This window comes from Drosophila miranda, chromosome 2 (genome assembly GCF_003369915.1).
Source record: "Drosophila miranda strain MSH22 chromosome 2, D.miranda_PacBio2.1, whole genome shotgun sequence".
NCBI classification, from domain to species: Eukaryota; Metazoa; Arthropoda; class Insecta; order Diptera; family Drosophilidae; genus Drosophila; species Drosophila miranda.
Genome location: NC_046675.1, coordinates 14,116,794 through 14,130,408, shown reverse-complemented (window position 1 = coordinate 14,130,408; position 13,615 = coordinate 14,116,794). Strand labels below are relative to the sequence as shown.

General features: G+C 47.5%; 6 protein-coding genes across 7 annotated transcripts; 1 reads left to right on the top strand and 5 right to left on the bottom strand.

The window, feature by feature from the left end:
* Positions 1–78: 78 nt before the first annotated feature.
* LOC117186964 lies at positions 79–970 on the bottom strand. Its single transcript, XM_033388401.1, has 3 exons — positions 577–970; positions 286–506; positions 79–169 (listed from the first exon to the last, which is right to left on the bottom strand). Exons 1-3 carry the CDS (start codon positions 751–753, stop codon positions 88–90), a joined length of 480 nt encoding a protein of 159 aa, XP_033244292.1. The 5' UTR covers positions 754–970; the 3' UTR covers positions 79–87.
* A 440-nt stretch (positions 971–1,410) lies between these two features.
* On the bottom strand, positions 1,411–3,768 carry LOC117186972. Of its 2 annotated transcripts, XM_033388421.1 has the most exons (4): positions 3,458–3,768; positions 3,340–3,391; positions 2,105–2,248; positions 1,411–2,038 (listed from the first exon to the last, which is right to left on the bottom strand). In XM_033388421.1, the coding sequence occupies exons 1-3, from the start codon at positions 3,741–3,743 to the stop codon at positions 2,227–2,229; spliced, it is 360 nt and encodes a 119-aa protein (XP_033244312.1). In that variant the 5' UTR covers positions 3,744–3,768; the 3' UTR covers positions 1,411–2,038; positions 2,105–2,226. The 2 variants fall into 2 exon arrangements, 1 of the variants encoding a protein (XP_033244312.1); XR_004471787.1 differs by lacking the exons at positions 3,340–3,391; positions 3,458–3,768 and adding an exon at positions 2,314–2,636.
* Positions 3,769–3,964: 196 nt separating this feature from the next.
* LOC117186962 lies at positions 3,965–4,822 on the bottom strand. The gene is made up of 3 exons (XM_033388399.1): positions 4,463–4,822; positions 4,172–4,392; positions 3,965–4,055 (listed from the first exon to the last, which is right to left on the bottom strand). The coding sequence occupies exons 1-3, from the start codon at positions 4,637–4,639 to the stop codon at positions 3,974–3,976; spliced, it is 480 nt and encodes a 159-aa protein (XP_033244290.1). The 5' UTR covers positions 4,640–4,822; the 3' UTR covers positions 3,965–3,973.
* Positions 4,823–6,304: 1,482 nt separating this feature from the next.
* Positions 6,305–8,801, bottom strand: LOC117186960. Its single transcript, XM_033388397.1, has 4 exons — positions 8,410–8,801; positions 8,119–8,339; positions 7,405–8,002; positions 6,305–7,338 (listed from the first exon to the last, which is right to left on the bottom strand). The coding sequence occupies exons 1-3, from the start codon at positions 8,584–8,586 to the stop codon at positions 7,921–7,923; spliced, it is 480 nt and encodes a 159-aa protein (XP_033244288.1). The 5' UTR covers positions 8,587–8,801; the 3' UTR covers positions 6,305–7,338; positions 7,405–7,920.
* Positions 6,422–11,251, top strand: LOC117186954. The gene is made up of 2 exons (XM_033388390.1): positions 6,422–6,616; positions 10,506–11,251. Exons 1-2 carry the CDS (start codon positions 6,458–6,460, stop codon positions 11,148–11,150), a joined length of 804 nt encoding a protein of 267 aa, XP_033244281.1. The 5' UTR covers positions 6,422–6,457; the 3' UTR covers positions 11,151–11,251.
* Positions 11,252–11,594: 343 nt separating this feature from the next.
* On the bottom strand, positions 11,595–12,679 carry LOC117186961. Its single transcript, XM_033388398.1, has 3 exons — positions 12,287–12,679; positions 11,996–12,216; positions 11,595–11,891 (listed from the first exon to the last, which is right to left on the bottom strand). The coding sequence occupies exons 1-3, from the start codon at positions 12,461–12,463 to the stop codon at positions 11,810–11,812; spliced, it is 480 nt and encodes a 159-aa protein (XP_033244289.1). The 5' UTR covers positions 12,464–12,679; the 3' UTR covers positions 11,595–11,809.
* Between the last annotated feature and the right edge of the window lie 936 nt (positions 12,680–13,615).

The following is a 13,615-nucleotide window of genomic DNA, read 5'->3' as shown; positions in this document are numbered from 1 at the left end:
GGCCGCCGGCACTGGGGGGGGCGGCGGCAGCGGGGATGTGGGATCCCGTGTGGGCAGCAAGGGGGCGCGAACTTCAGGTAACTTTGTTTAGAGGTTTTCGCGCGGCGACAGAATTTTCATTTCGCTCAACTTCGAACGCAGCGTTTCCACCCATTCTTGCATAATTTCCCTGTGAACGAAACGAAACGAAACCGAAAGTGAATTGTGTTTGGGCAACAGAAAAGCAATAGCAATAGCAATTATTTCCCCGTCTGTGCCTGCGTGCGTGCGGCATGGCTAGCTTACCATGACACGGCATGAAAGCGCAACACTTCATTGCTAAGCGTTACAACAAATTCAAACTCGTGCGAATTGGGGATCAGGGCGTGCGATATGTGCAGCGTCTCCCGCAATGACACCGCCCACTCTGGCATGTGGCCGGCTGCCTGGCGCGGCTCTGCATAGCCCTCCAGCAGGGCCTCCGTGTCATCGTGCACGCAGAACACCACCCAGCTGCACTCTGATTTCTGCAAAAGCAAGGTCATTCAGTAATTAATTCGTGTCTCAATGATTGAGGGGCTCCGCTCAGCGACCTACCTTGGGTCCGACGGTTAGTTTCTTTCCATCGGTCGTCAGTCTTTTCAACCACGTATTCTTGTGTATTTCGCGAAACTGGGCGCCGCTTATGGCCCCGACTCCCGTTGCGCCAGAGCTAACGTCCGACGGAGGTGCAGGTGCGTTTGAGTTCGCAGGTGCTGCAGCCGCCGCAGCCATATCCCCAGGGCCAGTCCCGTGGCAACGTTGCTCTCGATGCGATGGCTACAATGCTGGAAATGCGGATCGGGTGCTCAATTTGCATGCTTTGGGCCTATCACTTTAATCAATCTCACATTTCACACAATTTCAGTGCAAAATTTCTGCATTTTCTTAGACAACAACAAAAAATCAACCAAACGACGACGCCATGTTTGCAGTGTGACCGCGGACTTTTCGATAAAATATACCGTCCGATTCTCAGAAATATACCAAAATATACAGTCTCATTTTAAAAATATACCGTAAATACACAGACGAAATCAACTTCTATTATACATATTCCTCGATTTTGATCTTCCGTCGAATATTACTAGCTATATAGAACATTTAGCCACGCCCACATATTTGTATACGATTGATGAATCAATTTTCTACTTGACTGGTTTATTTTAAACACTTGCTCTTATTGGATTTCTACACCCTTTCTTCTTAAATGTACATTTAAAAATTAAATTTTGTACAGCTCCTATAGGTTTTGAATATTCTGTCAGACTAGAAATATTGTATGTAGCTTCATAAGTTTCTTGTCGCAGATTTTCATTGTGACACTGCCAGATAATGAACCCTTTGTTACCACCACCCTCTCCCACTTCCGCATACAATGAAACCATCAAGTTCGTCTGACTCCAGCTTTATTACTCTTGGCAGCCGGCATCCAGTTTCTCCAAATCACCGAGGAGGTGGTCATATAAAAGCGTCGGAGAAGGCTCGTAGCAAAGCCTCGAAAGTCTCCACTCGAAAGCGTGCAGATCGCAACGCCCTTACTGTAGGCTCAATCTGGTCGTGGAGCCACCACGCATCATCAAGTCGTCGGCCGCCATCTCCTCGGCCTCGGAGGACTCGCGTCGCGCCTCCGGCAGTAGCTCCTCTCCTGCTTCCTTTTTATCTATCTTTGGCGGTGGCATTCCTCTTCGATGGAAGTATTGGGCCTGCTTTTGCTTGCTGTAACGGAATATCCAACATCTTGTGGTGATTTTTTTTTTATGCCATCCATTTTAGAGATTTTTGCAATATGTCGTAAACTACATATTACAAAAATCTCTAAAATGGTTGGCATTAATAAAAAATCACCTGAAGATGATGCAAATAACGTAAGAGCAAACAAGAGAAAGCACAAAACTGCCATCAAGAAGGGCTGCCATCGCCAAGGATCGATCCACAAAAAGCAGGAGAAACGCTAGTCGTCGCTGGTCCGACAAAAATGACTGGCTGTCATCATCAGCAGAACAGAAAGGTGCAGTACCTAATAAAATGGGAGGGAATAAGTCAAATAAGACAACAAATTTTTATAAATTAACATTTAGTTAACCTTTTTAGATTCGACGAACATGGGCCATCGCTCAGCAGGATGTTCCACAACGCGGTCCACAGCAAGGACTGCAACAGGGGCCGCCGCAGGGTCCGCAGGACCCACAGCCGACGCAGCACAGTCTACAAAGTCCAAAGTATGAACCTTAAATTATAAACAAAATTTTAATTATTTTTCAAAACGTTTTTTTTTTTTACAAATTTTTTTACTTTTTAACTGGAATCCAAAAACACAACACTAAAAATTAAACAAGAAATTTCAATGTTCACTCTACTGCTCCTGATTTCAGACTGACGAGATATATAAAACAAACATGTTTCCATTTTTTCCAAGAGTTTGAACTGACTCAAGGCCAATGTGATGATATTTATTTAAACAGTTCAACGACTGTTCATTATTTCCAACATGCACTCGCTGGTTAAACATTTTCCATAACGCCTCGCCCGAGGTTAGGTTCGAGCGCAATTGGATGCTGCTGCAGCTCCACACACAGCTGAACAGGAAAAGCAACATTGGCTATCCCTTCACGGATCCAACCAGCTTCCACATGGATTTGGAGTCGGGGGTCAGCCCAGAAAAGAGCACCATCTCGATGAGCGAGTTGGACAGCGATATACATGAGCGCAACCAGCAATTGTTAAAGGAAAATGCTGCTTTGCGCAGCGAGCTGAAGAAACTGCAGGGTCTTAAAGACGAGCTTCAGCAGCAAAAACATAAATTGAAGAAAATGGAGATGGAGACGAGGGATGCGGAAGAAGATATGCAAATACTCGCCTCCTCCGCCACTATGGCTCTCAAACTGCTGTGCACCAAAGAAGATGCCAATGCGAAGAGCCAATTCTTTAAGACCTTGTTCAGTCCGTTGGGTCAGGACGAGAAAGATTTGGCGCAAGTGGAGAAGCTTGACACGATGTTCGATACGCTATTGCGTGACTCCATCAATGGCTATAAGCAAAAACAACGCGACCTGGTGGTGCAGGAAGTTAGCGTAAAGTACGACAATGTTGTCGCCGACTCCATCGAGCATTATGGCAAGATTATGGAGCGAAAACTCGTCGCCCAGGAAAAAGAGCTGGCCCAGTCCGCCCTGAGGTACCTGGAGGTGCTCCGCAAGCACTTCGTCTGGAAGTACATGGGCAACGACAGCACAAAGGAGGCTGTCCTCAAGTTCTTGAAGCAGAGCTGCCAGCAGATGTCGGAGATTTTGTAAAAAGGGAGAGTCCTGGGTATTTTACCTGGGTATTAGGCGTTCACATTGCAGCATATGTTCCAGATTTAAGATTTGATCTGCAATTTGCAAAAACATTTATATTTGTTATATGTTTTCTATGGGTGCGCAGAGGCTCTTCTTACCCGCAGAGGCACGCTGTGCTGTGGCTGCCACAACATCGACCCGCACGCCACTGTCCGTGAGGACGCAGGCCCTTCGGAGAAGAGGCGACAGGAATTCATCATCAGAGAGGTTCACGTCCGCATCACTGGCAGAGTTCAATTGCTGGGGCTCATCGGTGGCCTGCTCCTCGTCTTCGGGTCTATTGGGGGGCACTGACGCCGTCGCGGTCTCGCTTATTTGCTCGCTGTAGGTGCTAATGGGATCGGAGAGCATGTTGAGCAGATGCTGGGTCAATGTGTTGGACATGGCTGTGGCTGGTGGTACTGCAGCCGCAGTTGGAACCGGAGTGGAAGCAGGACTTGAGGCTGCCTGTTCACTTGCTGGCAGATGATGCTGCGTCTGCGGGTGCGGTTGATGAGCAGCAACGACACGCTCCACTCCCGGCACTAGGGCCGCCGGCACTGGGGGGGCGGCGGCAGCGGGGATGTGGGATCCCGTGTGGGCAGCAAGGGGGCGCGAACTTCAGGTAACTTTGTTTAGAGGTTTTCGCGCGGCGACAGAATTTTCATTTCGCGCAACTTCGAACGCAGCGTTTCCACCCATTCTTGCATAATTTCCCTGTGAACGAAACGAAACGAAACCGAAAGTGAATTGTGTTTGGGCAACAGAAAAGCAATAGCAATAGCAATTATTTCCCCGTCTGTGCCTGCGTGCGTGCGGCATGGCTAGCTTACCATGACACGGCATGAAAGCGCAACACTTCATTGCTAAGCGTTACAACAAATTCAAACTCGTGCGAATTGGGGATCAGGGCGTGCGATATGTGCAGCGTCTCCCGCAATGACACCGCCCACTCTGGCATGTGGCCGGCTGCCTGGCGCGGCTCTGCATAGCCCTCCAGCAGGGCCTCCGTGTCATCGTGCACGCAGAACACCACCCAGCTGCACTCTGATTTCTGCAAAAGCAAGGTCATTCAGTAATTAATTCGTGTCTCAATGATTGAGGGGCTCCGCTCAGCGACCTACCTTGGGTCCGACGGTTAGTTTCTTTCCATCGGTCGTCAGTCTTTTCAACCACGTATTCTTGTGTATTTCGCGAAACTGGGCGCCGCTTATGGCCCCGACTCCCGTTGCGCCAGAGCTAACGCCCGACGGAGGTGCAGGTGCGTTTGAGTTCGCAGGTGCTGCAGCCGCCGCAGCCATATCCCCAGGGCCAGTCCCGTGGCAACGTTGCTCTCGATGCGATGGCTACAATGCTGGAAATGCGGATCGGGTGCTCAATTTGCATGCTTTGGGCCTATCACTTTAATCAATCTCACATTTCACACAATTTCAGTGCAAAATTTCTGCATTTTCTTAGACAACAAAAAATCAACCAAACGACGACGCCATGTTTGCAGTGTGACCGCGGACTTTTCGATAAAATATACCGTCCGATTCTCAGAAATATACCAAAATATACCGTCTCATTTTAAAAATATACCGTAAATACACAGACGAAATCAACTTCTATTATACATATTCCTCGATTTTGATCTTCCGTCGAATATTACTAGCTATATAGAACATTTAGCCACGCCCACATATTTGTATACGATTGATGAATCAATTTTCTACTTGACTGGTTTATTTTAAACACTTGCTCTTATTGGATTTCTACACCCTTTCTTCTTAAATGTACATTTAAAAATTAAATTTTGTACAGCTCCTATAGGTTTTGAGTATTCTGTCAGACTAGAAATATTGTATGTAGCTTCATAAGTTTCTTGTCGCAGATTTTCATTGTGACACTGCCAGATAATGAACCCTTTGTTACCACCACCCTCTCCCACTTCCGCATACAATGAAACCATCAAGTTCGTCTGACTCCAGCTTTATTACTCTTGGCAGCCGGCATCCAGTTTCTCCAAATCACCGAGGAGGTGGTCATATAAAAGCGTCGGAGAAGGCTCGTAGCAAAGCCTCGAAAGTCTCCACTCGAAAGCGTGCAGATCGCAACGCCCTTACTGTAGGCTCAATCTGGTCGTGGAGCCACCACGCATCATCAAGTCGTCGGCCGCCATCTCCTCGGCCTCGGAGGACTCGCGTCGCGCCTCCGGCAGTAGCTCCTCTCCTGCTTCCTTTTTATCTATCTTTGGCGGTGGCATTCCTCTTCGATGGAAGTATTGGGCCTGCTTTTGCTTGCTGTAACGGAATATCCAACATCTTGTGGTGATTTTTTTTTTATGCCATCCATTTTAGAGATTTTTGCAATATGTCGTAAACTACATATTACAAAAACTTCTAAAATGGTTGGCATTAATAAAAAATCACCTGAAGATGATGCAAATAACGTAAGAGCAAACAAGAGAAAGCACAAAACTGCCATCAAGAAGGGCTGCCATCGCCAAGGATTGATCCACAAAAAGCAGGAGAAACGCTAGTCGTCGCTGGTCCGACAAAAATGACTGGCTGTCATCATCAGCAGAACAGAAAGGTGCAGTACCTAATAAAATGGGAGGGAATAAGTCAAATAAGACAACAAATTTTTATAAATTAACATTTAGTTAACCTTTTTAGATTCGACGAACATGGGCCATCGCTCAGCAGGATGTTCCACAACGCGGTCCACAGCAAGGACTGCAACAGGGGCCGCCGCAGGGTCCGCAGGACCCACAGCCGACGCAGCACAGTCTACAAAGTCCAAAGTATGAATCTTAAATTATAAACAAAATTTTAATTATTTTTCAAAACGTTTTTTTTTTTTTACAAATTTTTTTACTTTTTAACTGGAATCCAAAAACACAACACTAAAAATTAAACAAGAAATTTCAATGTTCACTCTACTGCTCCTGATTTCAGACTGACGAGATATATAAAACAAACATGTTTCCATTTTTTCCAAGAGTTTGAACTGACTCAAGGCCAATGTGATGATATTTATTTAAACAGTTCAACGACTGTTCATTATTTCCAACATGCACTCGCTGGTTAAACATTTTCCATAACGCCTCGCCCGAGGTTAGGTTCGAGCGCAATTGGATGCTGCTGCAGCTCCACACACAGCTGAACAGGAAAAGCAACATTGGCTATCCCTTCACGGATCCAACCAGCTTCCACATGGATTTGCGCGCACTAATGCAGCGCAGCGATGAGATGAGAGAGTCGAATGACGTGGATGACGACAATCTGGAGTCGGGGGTCAGCCCAGAAAAGAGCACCATCTCGATGAGCGAGTTGGACAGCGATATACATGAGCGCAACCAGCAATTGTTAAAGGAAAATGCTGCTTTGCGCAGCGAGCTGAAGAAACTGCAGGGTCTTGAAGACGAGCTTCAGCAGCGAAAACATAAATTAAAGAAAATGGAGATGGAGACGAGGGATGCGGAAGAAGATATGCAAATACTCGCCTCCTCCGCCACTATGGCTCTCAAACTGCTGTGCACCAAAGAAGATGCCAATGCGAAGAGCCAATTCTTTAAGACCTTGTTCAGTCCGTTGGGTCAGGACGAGAAAGATTTGGCGCAAGTGGAGAAGCTTGACACGATGTTCGATACGCTATTGCGTGACTCCATCAATGGCTATAAGCAAAAACAACGCGACCTGGTGGTGCAGGAAGTTAGCGTAAAGTACGACAATGTTGTCGCCGACTCCATCGAGCATTATGGCAAGATTATGGAGCGAAAACTCGTCGCCCAGGAAAAAGAGCTGGCCCAGTCCGCCCTGAGGTACCTGGAGGTGCTCCGCAAGCACTTCGTCTGGAAGTACATGGGCAACGACAGCACAAAGGAGGCTGTCCTCAAGTTCTTGAAGCGGAGCTGCCAGCAGATGTCGGAGATTTTGTAAAAAGGGAGAGTCCTGGGTATTTTACCTGGGTATTAGGCGTTCACATTGCAGCATATGTTCCAGATTTAAGATTTGATCTGCAATTTGCAAAAACATTTATATTTGTTATATGTTCTCTATGGGTGCGCAGAGGCTCTTCTTACCCGCAGAGGCACGCTGTGCTGTGGCTGCCACAACATCGACCCGCACGCCACTGTCCGTGAGGACGCAGGCCCTTCGGAGAAGAGGCGACAGGAATTCATCATCAGAGAGGTTCACGTCCGCATCACTGGCAGAGTTCAATTGCTGGGGCTCATCGGTGGCCTGCTCCTCGTCTTCGGGTCTATTGGGGGGCACTGACGCCGTCGCGGTCTCGCTTATTTGCTCGCTGTAGGTGCTAATGGGATCGGAGAGCATGTTGAGCAGATGCTGGGTCAATGTGTTGGACATGGCTGTGGCTGGTGGTACTGCAGCCGCAGTTGGAACCGGAGTGGAAGCAGGACTTGAGGCTGCCTGTTCACTTGCTGGCAGATGATGCTGCGTCTGCGGGTGCGGTTGATGAGCAGCAACGACATGCTCCACTCCCGGCACTAGGGCCGCCGGCACTGGGGGGGCGGCGGCAGCGGGGATGTGGGATCCCGTGTGGGCAGCAAGGGGGCGCGAACTTCAGGTAACTTTGTTTAGAGGTTTTCGCGCGGCGACAGAATTTTCATTTCGCGCAACTTCGAACGCAGCGTTTCCACCCATTCTTGCATAATTTCCCTGTGAACGAAACGAAACGAAACCGAAAGTGAATTGTGTTTGGGCAACAGAAAAGCAATAGCAATAGCAATTATTTCCCCGTCTGTGCCTGCGTGCGTGCGGCATGGCTAGCTTACCATGACACGGCATGAAAGCGCAACACTTCATTGCTAAGCGTTACAACAAATTCAAACTCGTGCGAATTGGGGATCAGGGCGTGCGATATGTGCAGCGTCTCCCGCAATGACACCGCCCACTCTGGCATGTGGCCGGCTGCCTGGCGCGGCTCTGCATAGCCCTCCAGCAGGGCCTCCGTGTCATCGTGCACGCAGAACACCACCCAGCTGCACTCTGATTTCTGCAAAAGCAAGGTCATTCAGTAATTAATTCGTGTCTCAATGATTGAGGGGCTCCGCTCAGCGACCTACCTTGGGTCCGACGGTTAGTTTCTTTCCATCGGTCGTCAGTCTTTTCAACCACGTATTCTTGTGTATTTCGCGAAACTGGGCGCCGCTTATGGCCCCGACTCCCGTTGCGCCAGAGCTAACGCCCGACGGAGGTGCAGGTGCGTTTGAGTTCGCAGGTGCTGCAGCCGCCGCAGCCATATCCCCAGGGCCAGTCCCGTGGCAACGTTGCTCTCGATGCGATGGCTACAATGCTGGAAATGCGGATCGGGTGCTCAATTTGCATGCTTTGGGCCTATCACTTTAATCAATCTCACATTTCACACAATTTCAGTGCAAAATTTCTGCATTTTCTTAGACAACAACAAAAAATCAACCAAACGACGACGCCATGTTTGCAGTGTGACCGCGGACTTTTCGATAAAATATACCGTCCGATTCTCAGAAATATACCAAAATATACCGTCTCATTTTAAAAATATACCGTAAATACACAGACGAAATCAACTTCTATTATACATATTCCTCGATTTTGATCTTCCGTCGAATATTACTAGCTATATAGAACATTTAGCCACGCCCACATATTTTTATACGATTGATGAATCAATTTTCTACTTGACTGGTTTATTTTAAACACTTGCTCTTATTGGATTTCTATACCCTTTCTTCTTAAATGTACATTTAAAAATTAAATTTTGTACAGCTCCTATAGGTTTTGAGTATTCTGTCAGACTAGAAATATTGTATGTAGCTTCATAAGTTTCTTGTCGCAGATTTTCATTGTGACACTGCCAGATAATGAACCCTTTGATAATGAACCACCCTCTCCCACTTCCGCATACAATGAAACCATCAAGTTCGTCTGACTCCAGCTTTATTACTCTTGGCAGCCGGCATCCAGTTTCTCCAAATCACCGAGGAGGTGGTCATATAAAAGCGTAGGAGAAGGCTCGTAGCAAAGCCTCGAAAGTCTCCACTCGAAAGCGTGCAGATCGCAACGCCCTTACTGTAGGCTCAATCTGGTCGTGGAGCCACCACGCATCATCAAGTCGTCGGCCGCCATCTCCTCGGCCTCGGAGGACTCGCGTCGCGCCTCCGGCAGTAGCTCCTCTCCTGCTTCCTTTTTATCTATCTTTGGCGGTGGCATTCCTCTTCGATGGAAGTATTGGGCCTGCTTTTGCTTGCTGTAACGGAATATCCAACATCTTGTGGTGATTTTTTTTTTATGCCATCCATTTTAGAGATTTTTGCAATATGTCGTAAACTACATATTACAAAAACTTCTAAAATGGTTGGCATTAATAAAAAATCACCTGAAGATGATGCAAATAACGTAAGAGCAAACAAGAGAAAGCACAAAACTGCCATCAAGAAGGGCTGCCATCGCCAAGGATTGATCCACAAAAAGCAGGAGAAACGCTAGTCGTCGCTGGTCCGACAAAAATGACTGGCTGTCATCATCAGCAGAACAGAAAGGTGCAGTACCTAATAAAATGGGAGGGAATAAGTCAAATAAGACAACAAATTTTTATAAATTAACATTTAGTTAACCTTTTTAGATTCGACGAACATGGGCCATCGCTCAGCAGGATGTTCCACAACGCGGTCCACAGCAAGGACTGCAACAGGGGCCGCCGCAGGGTCCGCAGGACCCACAGCCGACGCAGCACAGTCTACAAAGTCCAAAGTATGAACCTTAAATTATAAACAAAATTTTAATTATTTTTCAAAACGTTTTTTTTTTTTTACAAATTTTTTTACTTTTTAACTGGAATCCAAAAACACAACACTAAAAATTAAACAAGAAATTTCAATGTTCACTCTACTGCTCCTGATTTCAGACTGACGAGATATATAAAACAAACATGTTTCCATTTTTTCCAAGAGTTTGAACTGACTCAAGGCCAATGTGATGATATTTATTTAAACAGTTCAACGACTGTTCATTATTTCCAACATGCACTCGCTGGTTAAACATCTTCCATAACGCCTCGCCCGAGGTTAGGTTCGAGCGCAATTGGATGCTGCTGCAGCTCCACACACAGCTGAACAGGAAAAGCAACATTGGCTATCCCTTCACGGATCCAACCAGCTTCCACATGGATTTGGAGTCGGGGGTCAGCCCAGAAAAGAGCACCATCTCGATGAGCGAGTTGGACAGCGATATACATGAGCGCAACCAGCAATTGTTAAAGGAAAATGCTGCTTTGCGCAGCGAGCTGAAGAAACTGCAGGGTCTTGAAGACGAGCTTCAGCAGCGAAAACATAAATTAAAGAAAATGGAGATGGAGACGAGGGATGCGGAAGAAGATATGCAAATACTCGCCTCCTCCGCCACTATGGCTCTCAAACTGCTGTGCACCAAAGAAGATGCCAATGCGAAGAGCCAATTCTTTAAGACCTTGTTCAGTCCGTTGGGTCAGGACGAGAAAGATTTGGCGCAAGTGGAGAAGCTTGACACGATGTTCGATACGCTATTGCGTGACTCCATCAATGGCTATAAGCAAAAACAACGCGACCTGGTGGTGCAGGAAGTTAGCGTAAAGTACGACAATGTTGTCGCCGACTCCATCGAGCATTATGGCAAGATTATGGAGCGAAAACTCGTCGCCCAGGAAAAAGAGCTGGCCCAGTCCGCCCTGAGGTACCTGGAGGTGCTCCGCAAGCACTTCGTCTGGAAGTACATGGGCAACGACAGCACAAAGGAGGCTGTCCTCAAGTTCTTGAAGCGGAGCTGCCAGCAGATGTCGGAGATTTTGTAAAAAGGGAGAGTCCTGGGTATTTTACCTGGGTATTAGGCGTTCACATTGCAGCATATGTTCCAGATTTAAGATTTGATCTGCAATTTGCAAAAACATTTATATTTGTTATATGTTTTCTATGGGTGCGCAGAGGCTCTTCTTACCCGCAGAGGCACGCTGTGCTGTGGCTGCCACAACATCGACCCGCACGCCACTGTCCGTGAGGACGCAGGCCCTTCGGAGAAGAGGCGACAGGAATTCATCATCAGAGAGGTTCACGTCCGCATCACTGGCAGAGTTCAATTGCTGGGGCTCATCGGTGGCCTGCTCCTCGTCTTCGGGTCTATTGGGGGGCACTGACGCCGTCGCGGTCTCGCTTATTTGCTCGCTGTAGGTGCTAATGGGATCGGAGAGCATGTTGAGCAGATGCTGGGTCAATGTGTTGGACATGGCTGTGGCTGGTGGTACTGCAGCCGCAGTTGGAACCGGAGTGGAAGCAGGACTTGAGGCTGCCTGTTCACTTGCTGGCAGATGATGCTGCGTCTGCGGGTGCGGTTGATGAGCAGCAACGACACGCTCCACTCCCGGCACTAGGGCCGCCGGCACTGGGGGGGCGGCGGCAGCGGGGATGTGGGATCCCGTGTGGGCAGCAAGGGGGCGCGAACTTCAGGTAACTTTGTTTAGAGGTTTTCGCGCGGCGACAGAATTTTCATTTCGCGCAACTTCGAACGCAGCGTTTCCACCCATTCTTGCATAATTTCCCTGTGAACGAAACGAAACGAAACCGAAAGTGAATTGTGTTTGGGCAACAGAAAAGCAATTATTTCCCCGTCTGTGCCTGCGTGCGTGCGGCATGGCTAGCTTACCATGACACGGCATGAAAGCGCAACACTTCATTGCTAAGCGTTACAACAAATTCAAACTCGTGCGAATTGGGGATCAGGGCGTGCGATATGTGCAGCGTCTCCCGCAATGACACCGCCCACTCTGGCATGTGGCCGGCTGCCTGGCGCGGCTCTGCATAGCCCTCCAGCAGGGCCTCCGTGTCATCGTGCACGCAGAACACCACCCAGCTGCACTCTGATTTCTGCAAAAGCAAGGTCATTCAGTAATTAATTCGTGTCTCAATGATTGAGGGGCTCCGCTCAGCGACCTACCTTGGGTCCGACGGTTAGTTTCTTTCCATCGGTCGTCAGTCTTTTCAACCACGTATTCTTGTGTATTTCGCGAAACTGGGCGCCGCTTATGGCCCCGACTCCCGTTGCGCCAGAGCTAACGCCCGACGGAGGTGCAGGTGCGTTTGAGTTCGCAGGTGCTGCAGCCGCCGCAGCCATATCCCCAGGGCCAGTCCCGTGGCAACGTTGCTCTCGATGCGATGGCTACAATGCTGGAAATGCGGATCGGGTGCTCAATTTGCATGCTTTGGGCCTATCACTTTAATCAATCTCACATTTCACACAATTTCAGTGCAAAATTTCTGCATTTTCTTAGACAACAACAAAAAATCAACCAAACGACGACGCCATGTTTGCAGTGTGACCGCGGACTTTTCGATAAAATATACCGTCCGATTCTCAGAAATATACCAAAATATACCGTCTCATTTTAAAAATATACCGTAAATACACAGACGAAATCAACTTCTATTATACATATTCCTCGATTTTGATCTTCCGTCGAATATTACTAGCTATATAGAACATTTAGCCACGCCCACATATTTGTATACGATTGATGAATCAATTTTCTACTTGACTGGTTTATTTTAAACACTTGCTCTTATTGGATTTCTATACCCTTTCTTCTTAAATGTACATTTAAAAATTAAATTTTGTACAGCTCCTATAGGTTTTGAGTATTCTGTCAGACTAGAAATATTGTATGTAGCTTCATAAGTTTCTTGTCGCAGATTTTCATTGTGACACTGCCAGATAATGAACCCTTTGTTACCACCACCCTCTCCCACTTCCGCATACAATGAAACCATCAAGTTCGTCTGACTCCAGCTTTATTACTCTTGGCAGCCGGCATCCAGTTTCTCCAAATCACCGAGGAGGTGGTCATATAAAAGCGTCGGAGAAGGCTCGTAGCAAAGCCTCGAAAGTCTCCACTCGAAAGCGTGCAGATCGCAACGCCCTTACTGTAGGCTCAATCTGGTCGTGGAGCCACCACGCATCATCAAGTCGTCGGCCGCCATCTCCTCGGCCTCGGAGGACTCGCGTCGCGCCTCCGGCAGTAGCTCCTCTCCTGCTTCCTTTTTATCTATCTTTGACGGTGGCATTCCTCTTCGATGGAAGTATTGGGCCTGCTTTTGCTTGCTGTAACGGAATATCCAACATCTTGTGGTGATTTTTTTTTTATGCCATCCATTTTAGAGATTTTTGCAATATGTCGTAAACTACATATTACAAAAATCTCTAAAATGGTTGGCATTAATAAAAAATCACCTGAAGATGATGCAAATAACGTAAGAGCAAACAAGAGAA

Coding starts and splice junctions, on each gene's coding strand:
- LOC117186964 (XM_033388401.1), bottom strand. CDS start 753: ATGGCTGCGGCGGCTGCAGCACCTGCGAACTCAAACGCACCTGCACCT. Junction 507..576: donor AACTAACCGTCGGACCCAAG/GTAGGTCGCTGA, acceptor TTGCTTTTGCAG/AAATCAGAGTGCAGCTGGGT. Junction 170..285: donor CGCTTTCATGCCGTGTCATG/GTAAGCTAGCCA, acceptor TTTCGTTCACAG/GGAAATTATGCAAGAATGGG.
- LOC117186972 (XM_033388421.1), bottom strand. CDS start 3,743: ATGTCCAACACATTGACCCAGCATCTGCTCAACATGCTCTCCGATCCC. Junction 3,392..3,457: donor AGCACAGCGTGCCTCTGCGG/GTAAGAAGAGCC, acceptor TGCAAATTGCAG/ATCAAATCTTAAATCTGGAA. Junction 2,249..3,339: donor TGTGAACGCCTAATACCCAG/GTAAAATACCCA, acceptor TTATAATTTAAG/GTTCATACTTTGGACTTTGT.
- LOC117186962 (XM_033388399.1), bottom strand. CDS start 4,639: ATGGCTGCGGCGGCTGCAGCACCTGCGAACTCAAACGCACCTGCACCT. Junction 4,393..4,462: donor AACTAACCGTCGGACCCAAG/GTAGGTCGCTGA, acceptor TTGCTTTTGCAG/AAATCAGAGTGCAGCTGGGT. Junction 4,056..4,171: donor CGCTTTCATGCCGTGTCATG/GTAAGCTAGCCA, acceptor TTTCGTTCACAG/GGAAATTATGCAAGAATGGG.
- LOC117186954 (XM_033388390.1), top strand. CDS start 6,458: ATGCTGCTGCAGCTCCACACACAGCTGAACAGGAAAAGCAACATTGGC. Junction 6,617..10,505: donor ACGACAATCTGGAGTCGGGG/GTCAGCCCAGAA, acceptor TTGGAGTCGGGG/GTCAGCCCAGAAAAGAGCAC.
- LOC117186960 (XM_033388397.1), bottom strand. CDS start 8,586: ATGGCTGCGGCGGCTGCAGCACCTGCGAACTCAAACGCACCTGCACCT. Junction 8,340..8,409: donor AACTAACCGTCGGACCCAAG/GTAGGTCGCTGA, acceptor TTGCTTTTGCAG/AAATCAGAGTGCAGCTGGGT. Junction 8,003..8,118: donor CGCTTTCATGCCGTGTCATG/GTAAGCTAGCCA, acceptor TTTCGTTCACAG/GGAAATTATGCAAGAATGGG.
- LOC117186961 (XM_033388398.1), bottom strand. CDS start 12,463: ATGGCTGCGGCGGCTGCAGCACCTGCGAACTCAAACGCACCTGCACCT. Junction 12,217..12,286: donor AACTAACCGTCGGACCCAAG/GTAGGTCGCTGA, acceptor TTGCTTTTGCAG/AAATCAGAGTGCAGCTGGGT. Junction 11,892..11,995: donor CGCTTTCATGCCGTGTCATG/GTAAGCTAGCCA, acceptor TTTCGTTCACAG/GGAAATTATGCAAGAATGGG.